Raw genomic sequence first — 23,237 nt, forward strand, 5'->3', positions numbered from 1 at the left:
GTCCTCTACTTTTCTGGGCCTCTGTAAATGTATTCCACAGGTAAGACAGGTCATTTATCAAGGTGGCTGCGCTGTGCTGAAGTTGAGGGTCTCAGACATAGGCATGCAGCGGGGTGAGGTGGGATGAGGAGGAGGAGGAGGGCAGTTGGAGGTGGGGGCCACATTCAGACCAACACAACAACCAAAGTGATGCAGAGTTTCATTCTGGGCCTCTTACCTGTTTAGTCATCGAGTCAATGAGACGAACGTACAAATCTTGTTCTGTCCTGATCCCTGCAGATAGAAAGAAGTGGTTAACATGGAGCCCACAGATTTCATGTCACATCAGCGGGGGTATTTTACATCACAAGTTTTATTCACTTTGACTTTCCCTGTGAGACACTTCAAGAGAACTAAATGAGTCCAAACTCCCACTAATAACTTTCAGTATTTCTTGCTGTCAGTTGGCTTCAAACTAGACAATTAAATTTTGTGTCTTTACTCAGTTGATTTTTTTTTCTCTAAAAACTTCACTTATTCACATTTTTTTTCTAATTTAAAATCAATCATAATTAAATTATTCAAATGTTCAATCAGTGCTGTAAACATAAACTTTAAATGGGTAAAAGCAGAATGGGTAGCGTTTTATTCGTCTACCTCGAGGTTTATAGAACCGCACACAAGAGAATACTAATTTAATCAAATAACAGTAATAATAGCGATAATAATTATTATTGAAATAACAACAATAATAAGATATAAAAGGGGGAAGTGTGAGTGTCAGTATTTAAAGCATTTTACCAAACACATAACTGATCTCCACTAAAGCAGTCCAGTTAAATAAATAAATAAAAGACAATGATCAGCGATATGAGCGTACAAAACATGAGTTTCCTCGCTTTGCTCTGGCGGATCCTTCACTCGCTGTCTTTGTTACTGCTCCATAAAAAATGTGGAATTCAAACTCACCGTTACTGTAGAGGAGCTGGAGTCTATAATGGATCCCATTGTTGGTCTTTTCCCCCGTCGTTTCCTAGGATAATTAAACCAAACAGACCCGGTTGGAGCAAGCAGACCATCTCCTCCTGGGACTGCGCCTCCACAACTTGATATTTTTAGTTTACTGACATGCTGCGTCCCTCTTACTGATAACACTGAAATCATTTAACTTCGATAAAACATCCTCACTCCCAGAGAGGGAATTTGCTTCAGTTTGTAACTTGAACAACTTTTCCTGATGTTATTTCGCAAAATATGTTCGGTAAAAGCACCTTTTTAATAATTTGATATTTTGAAAGAATACTTTCTTGACAAAATGCAGCCATTTCTAACTTTATTAGATCAACATAAACTGTAAATGTGTCTAATGCTGCTACAGACATTTGAAAAACATATAATAATAATAATGAAATATATTTTATAATAGATTTTATTATTTCCATATCCCATAAATCACGGCTTTGTGTTAGAACATGTTAATAATACTGAGCACGTCTGGATCAAATTATTATTAATAAACGAGCGATAAACCATACAAGGTTAATGCAGATGAATAAAACAAACATTTAAAAGCTGTTAACGCTACTTGTAAACAGATCAATATCACAGTTGATCGACGTATGAAACAGGAATATTGATGGGGGGGAAAAAAAAAATGAAATATCCTGACTGACAGCACCTGCAAGAACAGGCAGCACGCTGTGCTCAGCTGTCAATGAAAAATAGGAATCAGTGTCTTTTGTGGCAACTGGGTGCAAAAGTTTCTTTAATGTAATTGACTCAGACCTTCGTGTAAGTGAGTCTGTACTGGATTTTAAAGGTTCTGTAATTGTGAAGAAAAGCAACAATAATTCTCAGTGTGTAAGTGTTTGAGGAGAAATCACAGAGGGAAGTCTTCAGGAGCAGTGATCCCTGCTGTGTGCGTCTGGACACTTTGTTAACACACGTCTGGTAATTTATCACCGCGACTTAACAGGCCAGAATAATGTGTCAGTCATCAGCCGGTGCTATTTATACATCGCCTATTTCCACAGTTTTATTATAAACTATCACACGGTGGAAATATTTTTTAAACTCTATAAACTCACCTTTTCCTTCTCTACAAAGTCAACGAAGGTTGTTCTCTCTATTTCCACCGGCTGACCCTGTCTGTCGTAAAGAGCCAGGACGAAGTGGAAGAAGTTGGACTTTCGGAGGTTGGAGGGCGGCTGCTTCTCGAAGTGTGCCCGAGCAAGACCCACACCGCTGCGGACACAAGCACAGACCAGCAACGCTCACAACCACGGTGATTGAAATAAATAAAATTCAAATAGATAAACAAATAAATAAATAGGAAAAACAAGAGAAAGATTTGCTTTTACAATCCAAGCTCGTTTATAATTTCAACCACCGTTTGTGATAAAATCCGTAGCCACTTATAATTTAATTAAATCCTCCTTCTCCGGCGCACAAAAGCGCTTCACAGCTTAATCAGCAACAATTAAACAAATCTGATCAAATATTAAGCTATATGCTTAAACCTATTAAATATACTCATTTATATTCCAGGATTAATTTTGACGGATCAATTTCTGTCCCAGGGTGGGCCTGGAGTTAATGATTATGGAATTATTTTCATTTTAAACCTTACCAAGCAAATTTAAAGACAGTCTATTTTTATTTCATTTTGTAAGAAAAATCGGATGATAAATTCAACATTGGGAAATTACTTCCAGGCTACATGTACTCAACCATTAAATATATATTAAAAAAAAGAAGAAAAAAAAGCGAAAGAACCACCGAAGTGAGCTGACAATCCCTAAACACAAACTCGAAGCTCACTTTGCTCACACCAAAGTTAAAACCTCAGGTCACATTTAAACCCTGGAAGCCTAAAGCTGCTTTGGGACAGCGGAGCTCCCCGTCCAGAAACGTGTTAACCCACTTTGAGCCTCACGCACCATTCAATCATATCGGACTTGGAGCTAAAAAAAAACAAACAAAAAAAAAAAACAGCAAAACTTAGAAAGCCAGCAGGAACAGAGGTCATCCAGCAAATCTCGAGTCCTCTGGGAGCGCGTGCTGCCCAGAGTGATGCAGCTTTAGCTCCGCAGATCGGAGCTTGCTCCCCCCCCCCCCCCCAGGTCTCCACGCCCCGGTGTCAGCGCAGCGCCAAGGCCGCCTCGGGCTCACCTCTGGGCGGCTGTGTTGGCGTCCAGCACACCGGCGCCCTGCATCCATGTCCGAACTGCGTTCATCCCGGCCACCATGGGCTCTTCTTTCATACTACTCCCACTCCTGTGGATGCTGTCGTGGATGCCAAACATCAAAACGCACCTTCACACTGTCGCTGTCTCTCCCTCACTCTCTCTCCTCTCTCTCTATCCTCCTCTCCTCGGCTCCCTCCTTTTTTCTTTTTTCTTTTTTTTTTTTGCTCTCCTCTCCTCCTGCCTCCCCTCCGCTTGCCTCTGTTTGATCGCGCTGTCAGAGGAGCAAAGTGGCGTGGTCTATTTCACTTGGCGTTTAGTTGCGCGTGTTTCTCAAAGTAAACAAAAGATGCCACATGTGGAAGGAAAAAGGGGAGCTGTCAGCATCCAGGGTTAGCTGCACCTCATGTCAGCGACTCCAGGAGAAGAAGGAGAAGGAGAAGAGAGAGAGAGAGAGAGAGAGAGAGAGAGCTGGGGGGGAGCGGCAGCTGTGAAGATGAACAACGTGAGAGCGATGAAAGAGGAAGAACAGGATGAGAGGCTGTACTGAGTTTGGCGACAGTCCCCCGGATCAAGGTGCAGCTGAAAAAAAAGAGAAAAAAAAAACAAACAAACAAACAAAAAAACGTCTGTTTTCTAACAAACAGTCCAAAGTGAGAGAGAAGAACCAGGCGATGAAACACGTTTCAGCCTCCGTCTCTTTATTTACAAAGTCCTCTCCTCTGTTCAGATGAATGCGCAGTTAAGAGGCAGGCAGTCCTGGGCAGCAGCGGCTCCGCTCCTCGGCAGCTCCGGCTCGGTTGTTTTGCGCTCTTTTCTTCCCTGAGGAATCACTTTGGACCTTCTCTGGGATGCCAAACAGGAGAGAACTAGTAGGTGTGGGAGGCGGGGCCTGTTAGGAGAGAGGGAACGCCCCCCTCCCCCCGAAAACAGTTAATGACACGGACAATCAGTTGTCCACCAACCCCGACCAGCACGCTGCCCGCCTGCCTGCCTGCTGTCCCCGCCTCGTCCCGAGCGCTGTCCCGCCCCGGACTCTTCGGAGATCTGCGCGCTGAGGGTGCGCGCTCACGGGTCACCGGTGTGTGCGTGTCCGCTGTGGCTTTTCTGTGCATGTGCTTCAAGTTTACAATTATTGAATCGTCGCCTATCAAACATCAAATGCAGTCTGTTTGATCCAGCCGGTTTCCCCCAGCAGAGTGGTCCGTTTGCTGCAGCTCCCAAACTGTGCCCGCATCTATCTGCGATACAACAAGCGGCAGAAGCCGGCCATTGTTCTATACATTTATTTATATTTTTAAAGAGCACTTCAGATAAAACACATTTTGTCTCATTCTTGTGAAACAAAAACGTGCAGCTACACTTTGGGGACTGGGATATCATTTTGAGGAAGAGTTGCACCGCTTGTGTGCAGATTTCCTGATGCCTACATGTGTGAAATTAAATCAAATTCATCAAATGAACATCCATATTTTCATTTTCCACGTTGCGCACGGACGTGAAACATCTTTGAGGAAGTGCAAAACTGACTTATATGAAAATAGAGTGGGCTTAAAATGTTGTATTTTTGTCACGGGAGCTGATCAACTCTTCCAAACAGTCCAAGTGTTCATTCAGAGTATCAATTTATGGCAGATTATGAGCTTAAGAAAAGTTTCAGCTCACCAAAAAGCCTGCCAGCCGCGGTGCACATTTCTTCTGTTACAGCCCGATGGTTTGAAATTAGCTTTGATTAGATGCATTACATAAATCTTGCGGGACTAAGTGTTGAATCCAACATAAATATGAGGATTACAGCTAAACTGTGCTCTGTCCCGCTGTCCAAAAAAAAAATCATAGTCACTCAAAAATAACTGCACAAGACCAAGACGAGACAAAAAGAGAGTTAAAAAAATTGCATGGTTGGTCACAGTTGCACGAAACCGGGCTCACACGCACGAAAACTGTTTTCAGTCCGTCTTGCAGGAGGATGTTGCAGCACTGCTCATGTTCAGCATCGTTCCTGGTTTCCCCTCATCATTACAAAGTCATTTCTAAATTGTCAAATTGAATTGTCTGGGGGCCATCTGTTCAATAAGTACTATTTGGTTAATTATAATTAAATGAAAAGAATGAGAGGGTCGTTTCTTATCAAAGGGGGGGCATCTTTGAAAATTAAGATTTCTATCAAGAATTGTTGAACCGAAGCAGCTTGACACTTTGATGCTAATTTACACATTGATAAAACTGCACAATTAAAAGCCTCTTAAGGTCTAAAAATTCCAAGAAAATTGGCTCAAATTTGAATTTGGCAATATAATTGTATTTTTTTATTACAATATAATCTAAAACGACCTTTACTTTCATTTTATTTTTTCTTAAAAAAAAAAAATAAACAAAAAATTACATCGATGTCCTCATCTGCTGTGCATCCTTCAGACTGAGACGTGGGAGTTTCAAACAGTTGCTGAGTTTGAGAAATGCCATAAACGGTCAATCGCAATCGTCTCATCATTGTCTAAAGCTGTTTATTTATGTCTCCTGCTGCGGGAGGAGAAATGTGAGCAGCCACGTCAGCCTACATGATAAAATAAATAGTGATAAATACACGCAACGTGAGATTAAATGCCTCTCATATTCACACCGCTTCAGGTTCACACACACACACACACACACACACACACACACACACACACACACACAAGTTCAGCGTTATCCTTCAGCACATTTGTTTGATTGTGGCCGACTCTCTCGCCATGATCTGTCTACCTTGGTCGGCATGCGGGCCAGCGCTGGCCCTCTAGGCCCCTGGGGTGATATACATGTATATATAGACCCCAACACAAGCTATTAGCCCAAACATGACCGCCTCAATGTCCAAAAACAGAGATGTCAGTTGGGACCCAATGATCCAGACATGTTAATACTGTGATTTACTAACTCCAGACATAAAGGTTTGCATATATCTCCGGCTATTAAGCTCAAGCATGAATGCGCAGGCCGTGTAAATGATGTGAAGGAGTGTGTGCGTGTGCGCGTGTGCACGATTGTGTGTCCACATATGGGAGGGCTATTATAAATCCTCTATGTTACAACTCTATTAGACATTTTGAAGTAAGTGATCAGAAAGGCGCTGTGGGCGCAGCAGTCCGCCTCCTGCACCACCACCAGATGTTCTCGTAAATCAAAAGGTTGAGCTGATGATAATAATGGCCCGATTGAATTGAAGGCTCTTAAAAATGACTAGTATTAAAAAATCTGGCATATGCTTATGAGAATGGGCCTTATGTCTAACAATATGCTCCCTAGTCGACATAAAAGGAGACAAATATAGATGTTAACTATTTAAATATGTAGACAAGATACCAGCAGCGGTGATTTCTTTGATATCTACATAAAAGTACAACGTTATCATGAGTGTGTATATTTAAACAGTTTCTAAAGCACGCGAGGAAACATTTCATCACAACTAAACTGAAATACAGTGCACACTTAACAATGACAAATAGTTTTTGCAGCTTGTAATAAATATCTGATTGGAATAACGTCCTATTGATGACCTCATCCATTTACTTCAGGTCACCGGAGGAGCCACACAAGCCACAAACCGGCCCTACCCGCCGCAGTTTCTGGCGCAATCTTGCCATCTAGCGGCCACACAGACACGTTGCATGACTAAGTGCACTACACTCCCACCTAGATCAGTTTTATTCTCAAATATAGCACTTGCATAGTAAGCAGCATGCAGATAAATGCCATCTGTCCAAATTGCTGTTTCTCTGTGCCCATTAATTAACGTGGTCAACAACTGTGAACAAGGTCACTGAGAATGTAGATTCATGAGAAGAACAAGTTGGGAATGTAATTGGTCTTGTAAGCAACATTAGAAGGTAAACTGTTAGAACATATCGCATGGATCTATTTTAACCCTAAAACTTCCATCAGATGACACTTGATCCTTAAGGGAAATTTTGCAGAGTCTTGGTAATTAATTATTATTATTATTTTTTTGTTGTTTTTTTTTTGCTTGTGAATAGAGTTCTTTTATTTGAGTTACATGTTTTCAGGTCAATGACAGGTGTGAGGTGAAAACTTAACCTGCCATATTCAGCGAAGGCCAAAGTTTAAATTCTGCCACACATTTAACTTTAAAAATGACCGAAAATGAAATATTAAACTGTTATTTTTTATGTATTTGTATTTGTTTTAGGACTCAAACTGACCGGGGCTTCATTCTGGTGGGTTCAACTTCTTTGGGTTGTTGTCCATCAGAAAGAAACACTGTCATCAGTCACCATTTGCATTTGTTATGTGATTTTCTGAGAGGGTTTTTCTGTTTGTTTTTTGTTGTATTACATATTTTATAATATTAAATATATATAATAACAGACAGTTATTCAATAATCAAGTCATAAAAGCTAAGTTTGGAAGAAAACCTAAGGGAAAAAATGGTCCTGGTATTTATTCCTTACAATTTCTGTATTTCCTGCCATACCATTTAATATACAATACAACATTTAATGTAAAACATGTAGGCAACTGGCACATTTGTGACTTGTCAGGGTAAAAGTAATCAAAAAGCCCTCATTATTTTGGTTAATTAGACATAGTAATGTGTAAAGTCCAAACAGTAAAACTTTTTCAACCACCCCATATGTTCATTTCTCACAATTGTTCAAATGTCTTATAGCCCTACCTTATCAAACTTTGATCATATATTTTGCACTAAACTGAAGATGTTCCCTCTCCTTTTTTCCCCAATGCCCAAAATTACATCTGGTCAGCTCCAACAATAGGAGCAAAAGGGCATCATTGGGAATGGAAATCCCATTTTATCTGTGCTTAAGACAGCATTCTCATTTCATTTGCACCCTTTGGCCAATATTAATCAGACATACTGTGTGTTGTTTCTGTGAAACCACATGGTTCAGAAACACAGACTACATTGTTATAATGATACTGAAGCCAAGGTTATGGCCTATTAATTCCCTGTTACTTCCCTATTAAGCAAATTGTTATGAGAATAATTGATATAACAATCACCTCTATTGTTGGACTGATGCTTGCTTTAGTTTATCAATTTTTTTCTCCATGTTCTCCTGTTAGACATACTGTTGATGAATCATTTAAGAAATATTTCAGGCATAAATGCCAACCACCAATGTTAGGAATTGATGCTTTTGACTGCCATAAATTACTTAAACTTATATGAATTTATATAGGGTTGTACTGATTATAGGACTGTTCTGCTGAATCTGCTAGTTAGCTTGTTCTCCACCTCCTGCACCCTCTATACTTTCATGCCCCCTACACGAAGCAGGGTCTGTATCCCATCCCTACTTTTATCTCCACCTCTTCTATTTCTCCCCCCTACCCGAGCCAAGGTCTGTATCCCCACCCCGCTTTTACTGGTGCAGTTGGTGAGAGGTCAGAGTAGTTGACGGGAGTTCTGTTTGAGATAATTGTCTTGATGTGAGGAGCGATGATGGCTGGCATTAGGGGGGTGACTCTGGGACACCAGTGATCACTGTCTAGCCTCCTGGAGGTGTCGTGGGCCTGATGACCCCAAAGACTAGCTATCACTGCTCACTGGCCTAGTTAGATATTATCTTCAGGGCACATAGGGCAGGTTTGTTTTTAGGGAGTTAAACACTGACTCTGGTCCATTTTTTGTTGTTTCTTGTGTTTACTCTAAATATATAAATAATAATATAAAAATAATGTGTATATGTGAATTTGGACTGGGAAAAAAACTAATGAGCATTTTTAACAATTTTACAATTTTCATAGACAAAAAAGTCAATTCATGTGTCCCAAGAAATCGAGATGAATGGATAATTAACTCCAAAAATCTTTAAGAGCCCTAATGTTGAGTTGCCACTCTGCCCCAATTACTATTTAATATTTGATAGTTGAACATACAGGAGTATAACATTGCATTATTCAACTCCAAAATGAAAGATGTAATTAATGAACATGATTTAGATGTAGTGAAATATAATGTCAGGATATATTGTCCACAGTGCCACACCATCACACCACCATGGGTCATGCTGTTCCAGTCATATGGGAAGAAGGGGGAATGGAAGTCAAAAGTGGACACATTTCTCTAAAATGTGTCAAATGCGCTCTGTAACATTAAAAAAAAAAAAAAAACTAACTAAAAGATTGAAGGTCAGTGGCGTAAAGTTTAATGTATGCGGTATGTTGGCCCTGAAAGTGCTTACATCAATAAACCTCTTCTGCTTTTAATCAAAGGGAAGTGATGAGAAGGTTAACCACAATCTCCTGACCAGGCAAGTAACAGACCAGTACTGGGAAGAGTGGTGATCACTATTGTGTGGTTGTCATGTTGTTTATTTGGGCTTTTCTTACATGTGACATGGAATTTTGGTAATAAATGCATGTGTGCATCCAGTTTACCAATAACTACACGGTGGAATTTCTCTGTAGGCCAATAAATTATAATACAATGATACTATAGTAGATCCTGTTTCTCTCCAAAATACTGTTTTAATTTGGCCTCATAATTTAATTGCTCTTCATCAAAGTTTACATGGGATTTACAAAGTCAACACTGCTGTATTTTTTAAGAATTAGTAGCCCAAAATTGTTGTGCGTTAGGCACTAATACTAAGTATATTGCCTTTATCTGCAAGTAATGACTTCCAATGCTTTAGTCATTACTGTGAAACACACACACACACACACACACACACACACACACAGAGTTAATAACAGCAGACATTTCAGCTGCCTTTATGGCTCAGCTCAGCGTTCAAAAAGTCTCAACGGTCTATTTCAGTGGTTGTCAGAGTTTATCATGTCAAGGACACCAAAACTGATGTAAATTAGACCACTGACCCTCATCAAGATCATCTCTCACCAACCCCCACTATATGAGTTTTGCTTTTGTGTTTCAAATCCATGACCAAAACAGTGAGAAGTTTTGTCATTACGTTTATCGTAGATTTACTTGGAGTGAAAAACTAAATGGTATAGACCAATGGTATATACCATTTAAAAACTAACTTTAGTTAATAGTCTGTCATTTTACTGATTTGTTTTCCAGCTGATCAAATGGAAAAGCTGTAGTTTTTCTGATGTTTTTGATGTTTTTTTATATTTATTATATGAAGTAGATGCAGGACGACAGTGTGTTTCAGAATTGTGATTTGGCAGGACATCTGTCCAATCTATAACAGCACCCAGGAGAATGAGAGTGAGACCAAAATAGAGGGAAAACAGAATATAAAAACTTTGTTGTGTCTCTTGCCATGTAAGAGGAAAAGCCAAGTGCCACATTGTCATCCCGAGAACAGTTCAAAAATGACCCATGATTTGGTTCATGGTAAAGGAGGAGGAGTTTCCAACAAAAGCCAGAATCTCACCTAGCTGATAAGGGAAAAACCATAAGAGTAGATGACATTTAAACCTGGTGTTTGTTGGTGAAATAGAAACCATTATTGAAGTTTCTCTTCTCTATAAAATGTAAAAGCCTGTTTTGAGTGGAGATCACAAGTTGCCTTAAGTGTTACAGAGAGGGATGAAAGAAAGGTTGGTGCTACGGCAAACTGCAGCTGCAACATCTTGATCATTTTCGTAACTTTTCACTTTTATTTCAAAATTCACAGCATGAGACAGACAGGAAAGTCAGGAATAACCAAGGGGGCACTATATGCACCAAAGGCTCACAAGTTGGAAAAGCTTATTTGATCTTTCCACTCGTATGTTACTAAGGCTGGGACATGGATGGAGTGGCTGATCGAAATAGTGAAAAATATTCTCCACTACTAACCCTTTCGACAGCAAAAGGATGCACAATAAACAAATATTTGGTTAAATTTCATTGTATTTCTCCCATTCTCATCAACAATGGTTTCAAATAAAATCTCTCTTAGATAAGATAATATAAATAAGATATAAATAAATATAAAACTCGAGATGCCCAATGTTGACATTGTTGGGTTTGTTATGTCTTTTTTTTTTTTTTTACTGACGCCTCTGCTTTGTGCTCTTCTTGCCTCTCCCCAATCTGTAATGGAATACAAGTAATAGAGAAATAAGATAGGTGTAAAACTAACATTAATTTTAACAGAATTTTAAGTTAATATTTATCCATCAAATACACACCACAGGAATGGGAGTCCCTGACTTTTTTTTTTTATAGACACCACGAAGTTAAAAACAAGAGGAAAAGGTACAAAGCTGAAACACCAAGGCTATATTGCATATTTGGAAAAACTAGAGGGGAAAGGTCACACACAGACAACACACAGTGTACCAGGTAGAGTGTTTAAAAAAAAAAAAAAATTGCATCCCTTGATAAACTGCTGGGAGATACTGACCTGAGGTGGCTCCACTCACTCCACTGTGAGTTACAGAAAGCATCCTTAGCTCGAACACAAACTGCTGTGGCTGCGGGTTTCACGGGAAACTGGCATCTGTCAGTAGAGTGGACTCTCCAGTTCTAACAAAAAAAAAAATATTGTGTATTATTTTTTTCCCCCATATCAGTCACTATTAACCCTTCCCCATGAATTTCTGTGTGCAGTTAGGGATTTCTAGTCATTTGATGCAAATATTGTGTTTTCTGATTTAGGTCTTTAATATAAGATTTTGATTCCAATTAGTGGGTTCCGCTTACCTTTGTCGGTTTTGAGATAGCACATGGGTTGCAGCTTTTACATCCCCTCCTTAGCTGTAAAATCTGAAAAGTGAGGGGGAAGTAGGAGTAGGGACTGTTCCAGGAGCTTGGGTAACTCCACTCTACCATCGTTGTGTTGATTTTACTGATTCTCACCTTGTCAGGTTTCACTGTCAAGGGTTAACGCAAAAGACAACAGTCAAAACTTTGAAGAGAAATAAATATCAATAAATTAAAGAGAACGTTGGATTATGTGCAGAAAATGTCTCAAAGGAATGTCTCACCAATCTCAGACAGGTAAAAGTGTTTAGAGTAGCTTTCCACCAGGAAGTGCTCAGTCCTCACAAAGATAGTGAGGAAGATCTGCTGGCTCTCCTCAGCGTAGGGACAGTGCTGCTCGTCCATGCAGGAGATGCCGTGTCCACTCTCGTCTACTGAACAGCTGAAGTTACTCTGACCTGTGGAGCATCTCCAACGCTGGACATCTGTGTCCACATAACACCAGGTCTCATTTTCATCAGAAATGCTACATAGAATAGAAGGAAGTGAAGGAACATGTGACTAAAAGTACTGCAGAAGAGAAAACTTTTGTCAGTCAAAACAAAAGCATTTTTAAGTATATATATATATATATGTGTGTGTGTGTGTGTGTGTGTGTGTGTGTGTGTGTGTGTGTGTGTGTGTGTGTGTACTCAAGGTATGACCGAGACCTTAAAAACGATTGGAAAAAGTACGTTGTTATGGTTCCTTTCCTATGGAGATATTTATGGATGTGGCTGTGTAGTCTCAGTTCTGACATGAGTCTGACCACTGTGTTATTACTGGAGAGGGTAACAGAAAACATTTCAGTGGTTTGTGAACTTACCGCCAAGCTTTGATAAATGCTACTTTGCCAACACGACTTTTGTGCCAGGTCCAAGAACAGTGAAATGTTCCACTGTAATTCTGAGCAGAGCACTTCAAATAATCTCCTAATGGGAAAAGTCATGAACATGGTAAAATGAAAAGACACGAACCAAGACAAAACATATGTGTGGGGACTAGTCAATTGAAATGCTTAAAAAATGCTTCCAATTTCAGCTGCTGTTTAATTGTGAAAGCATAATAGGAAGTCTTAAAGATGGCTGTACCTTCATCAGTTTCAACAAGAATCTTCCTCTTCTGGGTTTCATCCTCTTGAATCAGGACCACCGTGTGATTTAAAAGTGATCCATCCTTGCTGTGGCAGGTGTAGCTGCCTCCTCCTAAGCTTTCCTCCAGTTGCACCACATACGAGTTCCCCTTTTGTGGTTCAACTACTCCATTCTTCTTCCAAACAATATACTGACCCCTCTTCATCACCTCCTCCTGCGATGCCAAGCAGCTCAGGGTTTGCTTCCCCAAAGAGCCATCAACTTCAACAACAAGGACTTGCAGAGGACACACATACACACACAAAGATGTTAAAAGACATTAATGTAATATTATTGCCGTTACAATTGATATATTAATTAATTAAACACACTGTTGGGGAGCAGAGTCCAGGAGTTCCTGGGATTTTGGCAGTAGATTTGAAGAAATGAGGACCCAATGATGATACAAACAAGTAACTTCATCTTCATCTGAAAGATAGCGAGAAGACAGAGAGAGAGAGAGAGAGAGGTGAAAGTAGAGGAAAGGAAATAAGTTGGTTTTTTTTTGTTTGTTTGTTTTTTTTAACAAAATAAAGCCAGAGATGAAGGTCAAATGTAAACTGAAGACATTGTATCTTGAGACACTTTTTCTGCTGTAATAAGTCACTACTATAATTTAAAGCTACAAATGCAAAAAAATAAACGTTGACATTGTCAAAGTAACATTAACTTAAATTATCAATTAAAGTCACCAGGACACTCAGTATTATTCACTGGCTAACTTAAAGCCTACACTGAAGTTGAAAGAAATTCTAACCATGTTTTCCTAACTTGGAAAAAATAATAATTTAAAATGCATTCAGAGATGATAAAATTATATAGAAAATCTGCAGTGTTTTTATACTCGTGAAAATCACGTTTTCTTGTCAATATCACTATGAAAGTGAGAGCAGCTGATTCACTTTTCAGATAAATCACACAGTTCACCCTGCAGATAAACGCTCCTCATTTTTTTTTTTTTTTAATTACAATTAAACAAGGGGTCGATTAAAAGATGAGTCAGAAGTCATTTTACCTTGTCATCGACGTCCACAAACTGAAGATCATGCGGCTTGTGCCTGCGCTTTTATGTGAGTGACAGGCTGACACATCTCAGCGCAGAAATTTCCCGCTCGGCCCAAAATAGAAAGCCACAGAAGGACTTCGCTTTCGAGCCGCGCGTCCACATGAGAGGAGGTACTGAGGCACCTTTTTACTCACTTCCACTTGGATCACTGCACTACTACTCCTTTTTCTTCAGGCCCCCGAAACTCCGCTAAGCGCTGCTGCAGGGATATTACCGGGCATTTGTGGTCTTTACGCGTATTGTTGTTTTGTTGTTGTTAGTTTGTGTAGCGTCCCCAGGGTGCGACCGATTTCACTTTCCGGGCCTGTTGATGTTGTGCCAGCATGCAGCTGTAATTGAAAACAGTTCAATTCCAAACCTCTGAGCTGATCCCCATTACACAGGGCTGTAATCACTACACTGCTGCCACACTGTTGCACTTTCCCCTTAAAATGTATATATCTGCGAACATGTAAGCTAGTCGAACATTTCTAGGGAGGAGAAGCCGGTAAGAAGTTGCCTAATTTAGGTATCATGTTACAAGAAAGTACGTGCCGGACGTCACCTGGTAAATTTGATGACACAAATACGTTGTATTCCCACGATGCCGGGTTTCATTACGGTGGATGAAAAGAATTTTTGAAAGGTAGATACATACTTTGGCCTGCAGGAAAAGCACTTTTCCTCCGCGGGCCTTTAATTGCCCGCCAGCAACAACGACTACAACACTTCCGGTCAAATCTTCACAATAAAATGGCGATCCTAGCAATCGTTAATTGGAGACTTGTTATTGGACAAAAATGAGCAGTTCTCCATCAGTTGTAATCTTGATTTTAGGGACTGTTTGATTTTCTCATGGCAGTATAACCCTCTGAAATACTCAACTCAGTCATAATAAATTATATGAAATGATATTTTTAGTCATTGTGGGCTGTCTGGCATCAACAACCTTATTTTCTTCAGCACATATGTTTTGGTCACTTTATGTTTATTGCTGCAATAATACTCCAATGGTATTTGGATAATGTTTTCTGTCTCCCACCTTGTGCTCTCGGTGGTTTTCTTGTCCTCTTTCTATTCATTGTGCTGCAATAGTCCTCAAAACGGAAAGAGGTGAGGTTGGGATATTTTCATGAAGAGGCAGCTCTGGAGATTTTGCTTTCTTGTGTGTGTGTGTGTGTGTGTTTGTCAGCTGCTTTTTCCAGTTAATGATGTTAGTGTACTCCCAATATCTGTACATAACAGGGTGTTTTTGTGTGAATTATAACACTTCTGCCCATAGTTTTTCCAATTTCCTGCTGAGCAGTCATTGTGTTAAATCATTACAGATTGGTAATAAATAAAACTGATAACATGCTTATTGCACACACTGATATAGTGTAGTAAGTGAATCAGTTATTTCAATGACTAGATGATTTCTATTTTCTGTTTCTGTTTCAGCTCCTTCTGTTTGTTTAATTTTCCATTTCTATCCTTTTCACTAAGCTTTAATAGCTTGAGCTCTCAGATGACATAGAAAAGACCCAGTCTGCCTCTACTCTAATATTTCTTATGTTTAGGTCTTATGTCTTATACTTATGATAACATTCGATAATATGCTAGAATGCTGTTTATCATTACAGTATCACAAAGTTGTCATCAAGACCTCCTAGTCTACATGCCATGTCATAGTTTGCCAACCCATGTGACATATCATAGCCATCATAGCCATACAAAATCAACGTGTGATATCAAATACTGGAAAAATATTAACCACAAGGGGACAGGCCTGCCTTTACATTTAGGGAAGCTATAACTCACGGAGCCCAGGGCACTGTTCATCAGCCTGAAGATTTTCACTGAGAAATGAAACCACAAAGTAAAACCAGGGAGGGGAAGAAAATAAACAGTTTGATGAGGAGTTTGTATAAAAGAATAATAAAAATGAAAGCAATTGAGAGTAAGACACGGAGATAGAAAAAGGTAAGAGACTGGATTTCCTATTGCCTGTTCCCAAGTGAATTTCCCACATTAGTTAAATAACAGACTAACAATTGAGCCATGACTAATGATGCAGGTATTGTACACACAAACTGAAAAAGGAAATTCAACCATGTGCACATACAATTCATTCATTTCTAAAGAAGTATACTGTAACTGCAAACCTTTGTGCTTTCGTTGATAGCAACTTCTATATTACCTAAATCATCAGTAATGGCTTTGTGTGTGTATGTGTTATAATCATGCAGTGAAACTTGGTTGGAGTTTCATGACCTGTACTGTTGTTGTGGTTGTTTTTGAATTGGTAGTCAAAGTTCAGACTCTGACTGTGTGGTTTTGTTGTTGACAAGGAGTTGTAAATCTGCTTCATCATTGAAAATGAACAGAAGTTCCTTCTGGGGAACTTAGATTGTTACTGTTAAATATGATGATCTTACATGCAATAATTGGAGGAGATGTGTACACAGCCTGTGTTCCTTTATGTGAATAAATACAGGAATCAGGGAATGTACATGCCTTCTTGCCCTGGATGTCAATGATGTGTAGTAATCTTTTGCTCATGAGTGCAGTATTAAACTTCGTCATGTCTTCTGTCCATGAATTGGTCTCAGTCTTTGGAAACAATTGAGAATCATTTCCAATAACATTCTTCTTTTCTGACAATATCTTTTTGAGCATTATTTTTGAACTGATATCATACTTTCTTTACAGAGAATTTTTCATTCATAGTTTTTAGGCTCGTAGGTTTTAGTGGGAAATAAATTGCTTTTTTTTTTTTTCAGAACATTTTGTGTGTAGTATGTATGTCCAACCACTTGATGTCCCCAAAAGATTACTAGTATGTGTCAGGTAGACAACGGAGGAGTTGAAGTACTCTTAAGTGACACTTAAGAGTACACAATTGTGCAGTCAGCATAAACTATCCAACACTATTAAATCCCTCATGCTGGGGTTAATAAGCACTTTGGCTTCTTGGAGATTGAAATTTAATTGAGTGTGGCTGATGTCCTTGCTCATGTCATAATTCGATGTTCTGCAGCTGTTGAGAATTACATGGCTAGGCAGGACGCTCTACATGGGCCTGTGATCTGTGGTGTGCACAGGAATGTCTCCCAGATGCCTGAAAAACCATAACAGCTGGAGTGAAATCAGTACTATGATCTCATGTGTGTGAGTGATGGAAAGTAGGAAACAAATGAAAATAGGAGAAGACAGAGATGATGTAATGTGTGTGCGTATACGTGTGTGGAGTGAGACAAGGAAAGGAGCTGATAGAGGTACAGAAAGGTCAGATCATATAAAGTGGTGGATTCTGCACCCTGATCCACAGCTTCTTCTCTTATTGACTGAGGTTGGCGTGATTCTGTGGGAAGGTTTTTTTCTTTTTTTTTTCAGTCTGAATAGACCTCTGTGGCATTTAATTTGTTTTGGTTGGCCTTTTTGAAGCCATTAAGACTATATATGTGTCTGTGTTTATGCAAATTATATCTGGAAACATACTTAAAATATTTGTGGAGAAAATGGAAACTGAATTTGAATGCAGATTCATAGCTGTTCTGTGAGGGGGAGTGTCACATACTGTACTGTAGTTCCTGCTCTTAACATTCCTCCTAGCAGAGAACTACTCATCACAATGATGTCAGATTTATTGTGTTAATAACAATGATGTTTAACTGTCCAGTGTGGAAATTTCAGTATTACGCACAAGTGTGAAAGCCAGAGGCGTTTGGTCATAGCAGATACAGACAATTTCATTTCCATTCACCCCTGTATTCTGAGCCCACATATGGGACATTTTCAGCTTCAAGTTGAATGAACACATTCACTCTTGATATTTACTGGTTTGCTTTGCTGTCGCAAAAGTATGTCTCCATCTTTTTTTGTTCCGAAATGTCAATTTTTATCACGTTTCTTTTATTATTTTTTTTCTTTTAAATTTTTAGGTATTGACAGTAATCCTGCTAATCTCAAAACACAACTAAGAGCCTGCAGCCATGATAGCAGCTTCATCACACATTGCTTGAAAAGAGCTTATGCAAATCTTGAAACAATTTGTGACTCAGGGGGGGTCACCATTGTCACTGGAATACTACAAGCTTTCAGCATAAGACCTTCCCTCACTGATGAGTTGATGGTAGGCCTGCACTACTTCTTCATTGATCAATTTGTTATGAATCAGCAACAGATTGCATGTTCACAATGACAACGCAAATACACTTTGTGGGTAAACCTGAGACTGAAATTCTGACCATATGACTTAAAGGTCAGGATTCTTCATCCTCTGTGAACTATGTTTATCTGGGCAACATTTCAAGGTTTCTATCAAGGCTACAAATTGTTATTTGAATTTTTCAGTTAGGAACAAAATTTGTGGAACAGTGGGCCGACTGTTAAACCAACACTGTTAGCATGTGCAATGTTGTAATCATGGCGAAGATACAGAAAAGATATTCAGTAATCATTATTATGGTGGTTTTATTGTAGGTCTGGAAATGTGCAAATAAATCCCCCTGGCACACTTGAACAAACAGGGTAAAAAAAAAAAAAAAAAAAAAGCATGTCCACATGTCACATTGAATAATTGGCAATTATAGACTATAACCTCTGTGTCCTTTGTATGACTGATTTGATGCATCAACCAAGTCTATTAAATAGGCCTTTAGCTCACAATACATTTTACTTCCCCAATATAATGTGTATGTTTGACTTTAGATCAAATTACTACCCGGTAGAACTCAAGCAGAGGGGAACATAATAAAACCCTTGGAGAACATCAGTGAGTTCACCAAGTTCACTAAGTTTTAATGTGAGACTTTTGCTACGGATGAAGAGTTAATAATGAAACCGGTGTCCCACAGCGCCAAAAGCTCTATCACCCTCTCACAGGAAAATATAGGCAGGTGCTGTACAGTTTATCATCCTCTCTCAGAAGAACAGGATCAGTGATGGGTAGCCTGCCAGAGAGAAAGGGTTGGTGGATGGATTTACTCTGGCATTACATTTATATCACCCTTTTTCAGGCTACCTATAAAGTTTCTCTCAAATACTGTAGAAGAGTACCTTTTTGAAGTTTTGGCTGAGTTTTCATGGCAAAAAAGTTGATGGTTACAACAATGTTTTGTTTTGTTTTTAAGTAAGGCGAAGGCTTCAGTTTGAGAGAAAGCAGTGTCTATCAAAATGTCTATCAAATGGCCTGATGGTTGGGCTACAAAGACTCCTTTTGTGTATAACAAAGAGTTTTGTTTTGTTTTGTTTTTTTGTCTCAAGATTCTGAAGCAGGAGTTATGATTTCCTCAGCGGACAAGATTAGAGGAAGGGAACAATCATCTCAAGAATACAGTAACACTAGAAAATGGACATGGACATTGATTTTTCTATTGTGCATGCAAGAAGCAGGAGATTATTATGGGAAAGTGCACATTGACATCTTTGTCATAAAGAGAGAAGAGAAGGGACCATTTTCCCATGATTGATATCTTATAAAAACCTGTAAATCATAATTGGTATTTTTGAATTGTCTTGAGGAGGAGGAGAAATGAAGACAAAGTATTTAGTAACCTTTCTCCCTTTCAAATATTTGTTAATTAAAACAAATACATGACAAGAATCTTGTACTTTACATGAAATCCCACGGCAGGTATTGATATAATTGGATTTACATTCCTTAATACTAAACAATAAATACTTCCAACACTGATTCGGTGTTAAAAACAGTGCAAGATTACATTAGAAACACATTTTCATGGGGGGCATTGTATTTAAACTCCTTATTTCCAGGGAGGATAGTTTTTCCTTTTTAAGAGCCCGTGGTGTGTGGGAGAAAACTTTTTTGGTCTCTATCCGTGGGTGGTATGGCCACATAAAAAACATAAGAGCTGATTTTTGCACAAGATGTTGTTGTTTCTGTCTGACAACTTTATCAGACTGTCTCATGAGGTCGTTGACTGTTTGTGTTAGTGTGTGTGCTTGCATAAAGAGCGCACACTTAAAATTAAAGAGGACAAATAATCTAAGTGACTCACTCATCACTTCCCTTGAAGAGTTATTTTCCGTATCTGGCCATAGCTGCGACTTCAGCTGAATGAATGCTTTAAACAACTCAACCTCTGCTCTGCTTGTTATCTCCAAGTGTTGGGCAAGTTGCCAAGCTCTACGTGACTATTACTCTCTTTTTGTTTTTGTTTTTTTCATTTTCATTTTTTGTTAAATTCATGTGTTTCCTCCTATTCTGTTGTCCATCCACCTACCCTTTCTCTCCGACAGGCTACCCATCACTGATTTACAGTGGCAAAGGACGACCCTAAACCTAACCCTTCTATATTTAAAGAGCTTCACCACAATCTCACTGTGCCACAGCAATGTCATACACTCGTTGCATGTGCAGTCCTACCAATGAAAGGAAATAATGTCTTGTCAGTTCACCAAGGACTGCTCCAAGACAACAAGTGTTTTTCAGTGGATGCTTTCCACAAGGCTGTTGGTTACCATCAGGGTAATCTTATCTGTAGCTTGTAATTTGCTCACTTTTATTTGTTCTGCTGTTTCTATGTCACGGCTGGTGATGGGAGCACAGCCAGAGAGGATCTAAGTGCAAGCACAGCATGAGCTGGTAATTGGTATTATAACCAGATAAGGGAGATGTGGAAGAGGTGAGCAGTTGAATAAGGAATGAACTGGTACTCCAGGATAGATGGTGGCCACCATGCAGTTTTCATGCGGCGGTTGTTGTTGTTGTTTAGTCCCAGTCCATCCCATGGCAGGTGGATACAACAGCACGGTAATAAACCAAAACAGGAATAGTGAAAGTATGAGTACATAAGCTCTGACATACACACACACACACACACACACACACAAAGATGAAGCACTTTGAGTATGAAATTAAAACTCTCTGATGTGTAACTTTGGCAAACATTGTAGTCAGTATATATGCAACTGTGAATGTAGTCATCTACGAAACATCTGAAAGCGATGCCACAGTTTGGTTTGTATGACAGCCAGAGGGAAGGACAGTAACATAAATCTGCAGGATCAGGTAGACTCTTCATTTGATTATCATATCTCAGAAACATTCAGGAGTCGTTTGTGATCAAAGACGGGGTACATAATTGGCGGTAGTGAAGCCCACCACAATCAAGGTAATGGGCTATTTCGGTCCCGTTCATACTTTATCTGTTACGTGAGAAGTAGACCTGTGATGCCGTGCCAGTGGAATGCCTAATGTCCAACATGGAAGCCTCTTCAAAGGCAGCGGTAGGCCATGGCATTGTTTTATCTCTCTTGCCTGTTCAACAGCTTATATGCTACACTCACATGGAATAATGTCCAAACTATTTGAAAACTCAGGCCTTTCCAGGAAAGAATTAATTGTTGCATGTGACATGTGCAGCTTACTTTTTTTTTTTGCAACTTCTTTGATTTCATCTAGAATAAGTTTGTAAAGAGAGAGAGGTTTTGTTTTATTAAACCTTTCATTCAACTTGCAACAAATAGGTCATGATGGTAAACCATGGGTGTGGCAAATATAAAAGCACAATTTAGGACATCAAAACAAACAGACAATTTGCCATTAAGGAGTGGAGAATATATTCTGCTTTTGTTTACCCACGCCAAACATCAGTAGCTAGGCAACACCAATAACTAGAAATCACTAATTTGCAACAGAAAATGCTTTTTGAAAGAAATATAAAACGCCAGCCTCATGTTACTTTTTTTTTATCTTAAGAACTTGTTGTTGATTCAAGATCTTGAGATCTTGAGATCTCCCTCCTTTTGAATAATTCTGTGACCCTGTGGATTACAGGATTGGCCCTGTTGTTACAGTTCCAGTGCAGCAAAAAGGTTCAATGAATTTATAAAAAATTCTTAAAAAATCTTTCCTCCCTCATGATAATCCAGAATCAGTGAAAGTGAATAAGTGAATAATCATTTTAAAAGTTTTACTGTAAGACTCCTGCATCACTGAGGTCACTGTGTGTCAGTGTGCGTGTGTGTTCTGGTGGTTTCAAGTTTCCCTGTCATACACTGGACTATTTTTAGCTCCTACCTGATCAGATGCAGCAGATCAGTGTTGAAATGGTTTTCTAGACTTTGACGCCATTGGTAGCAATGTTGTGGTAAAGTTTTTACTATTCAACAGAAAAGAACATTCAGAAGAGAAAACTCCCAAGATCTCAATTCTAGTAAATGTACATCAACAAAATATTTCATTGTTTGCCATCGCTCCATCCATTCCATTATCTAACACAGGTTGCCATTTTACCACAGAGCTGTAAAACAGAGAGAAACAACCATGTATGCTCATACTCAGGCCTACAGGAAATTAGGAGTCACCAATTAACCCAAACCTGCATGTCTTTAGACGAGAGGACACGCTGCTCCACACGCACAGGCCCAGAACACAGAATTTTCATGTCAACCTCTGAAATATCCAGCCTTCCAATTAAATATAAGCGCCGTTTATGCTAACCAAAGCATAATTAAAAATTTCAATGGTTCTGTAAAGGCACAACTAATTAATAGTATACACATGTAATTTCAAGGAAATTATGCATCTGTCAAGTGACATCAATACCAATTGCTCCCCTTAAGAACACATTAAGAACATTAAGACCATAAAGCATCTCTGTAAAGAGCCTTCCAGGGCTGTTCCAGGTCCCTAAATATAGTTTTTCTGCACCTTTATTTCCAGGCACTGTGCAGTTGTCACACTGGGGTTTCAAAAGAATGATATTTACATAAGGGCTTATTTTATGATTTCACATGTTTATGTTTTATCAGGTTTTTACTTTGACTTAATTTGGAAGTAAAACTAAGGGTGAACAAGTAAACATATAAAAAAAAAAAAATTCCCACAATTAGGATATTTAGGCCAAGCGACAACAAAGAAAAAATGTTCCCATGGTCATCACTCATGCAAGTTCAAGGGAACTTATTTTTCTCGCCTTACATGGACTCTGCTGTTTGCTTTTTCAGCTGATTTCTGTGTCATTATTTCTATTAATTAATTAATTAATTAATTTGATCCCTTTTCCTACTGCACTTTTTGCAATTGTTATTCACCCAAACGTGTCTCAAAATACATGAATCAGTTGAAATAAGAATATTTTGGAAGCTTTAATCTCAAGTGGTGGGGTTTCCCCTACAATGCTCTGCCTTAGCACACTGATGAAATCACTCACTGCCGGATCAGATGATAACACTATCTTGCAGATGTTTTTTCCTCTCAGGGTGAACTGCTCGTGTATCAT

At 39.1% G+C, this 23,237-nt stretch overlaps 2 protein-coding genes across 13 annotated transcripts in view; both read right to left on the reverse strand.

The window, feature by feature from the left end:
- ebf1a (EBF transcription factor 1a) overlaps window positions 1-3,284 on the reverse strand; it is a 53,075-nt gene extending 49,791 nt beyond the window's left edge. For all 11 annotated transcript variants that reach the window (XM_029512089.1, XM_029512087.1, XM_029512088.1 and 8 more), the window contains exons 1-4: window positions 3,151-3,284; window positions 2,067-2,223; window positions 949-1,012; window positions 218-273 (exon numbers count right to left, since the gene is read on the reverse strand). In XM_029512089.1, coding sequence (XP_029367949.1) covers window positions 218-273; window positions 949-1,012; window positions 2,067-2,223; window positions 3,151-3,284 — 411 coding nt within the window. The remainder of the gene's footprint in view (window positions 1-217; window positions 274-948; window positions 1,013-2,066; window positions 2,224-3,150) is intronic.
- Window positions 3,285-11,109: 7,825 nt separating this feature from the next.
- il12ba (interleukin 12Ba) lies at window positions 11,110-14,708 on the reverse strand. Of its 2 annotated transcripts, XM_029512775.1 has the most exons (9): window positions 14,573-14,708; window positions 13,978-14,357; window positions 13,295-13,391; window positions 12,921-13,199; window positions 12,656-12,761; window positions 12,075-12,316; window positions 11,791-11,960; window positions 11,492-11,613; window positions 11,110-11,178 (listed from the first exon to the last, which is right to left on the reverse strand). In XM_029512775.1, the coding sequence occupies exons 3-9, from the start codon at window positions 13,389-13,391 to the stop codon at window positions 11,136-11,138; spliced, it is 1,059 nt and encodes a 352-aa protein (XP_029368635.1). In that variant the 5' UTR covers window positions 13,978-14,357; window positions 14,573-14,708; the 3' UTR covers window positions 11,110-11,135. The 2 variants fall into 2 exon arrangements, with proteins under 2 accessions (XP_029368635.1, XP_029368634.1); XM_029512774.1 differs by having other exon boundaries at window positions 13,978-14,700.
- Between the last annotated feature and the right edge of the window lie 8,529 nt (window positions 14,709-23,237).

Source organism: Echeneis naucrates, chromosome 10, assembly GCF_900963305.1.
Source record: "Echeneis naucrates chromosome 10, fEcheNa1.1, whole genome shotgun sequence".
Lineage (NCBI taxonomy): Eukaryota > Metazoa > Chordata > Actinopteri > Carangiformes > Echeneidae > Echeneis > Echeneis naucrates.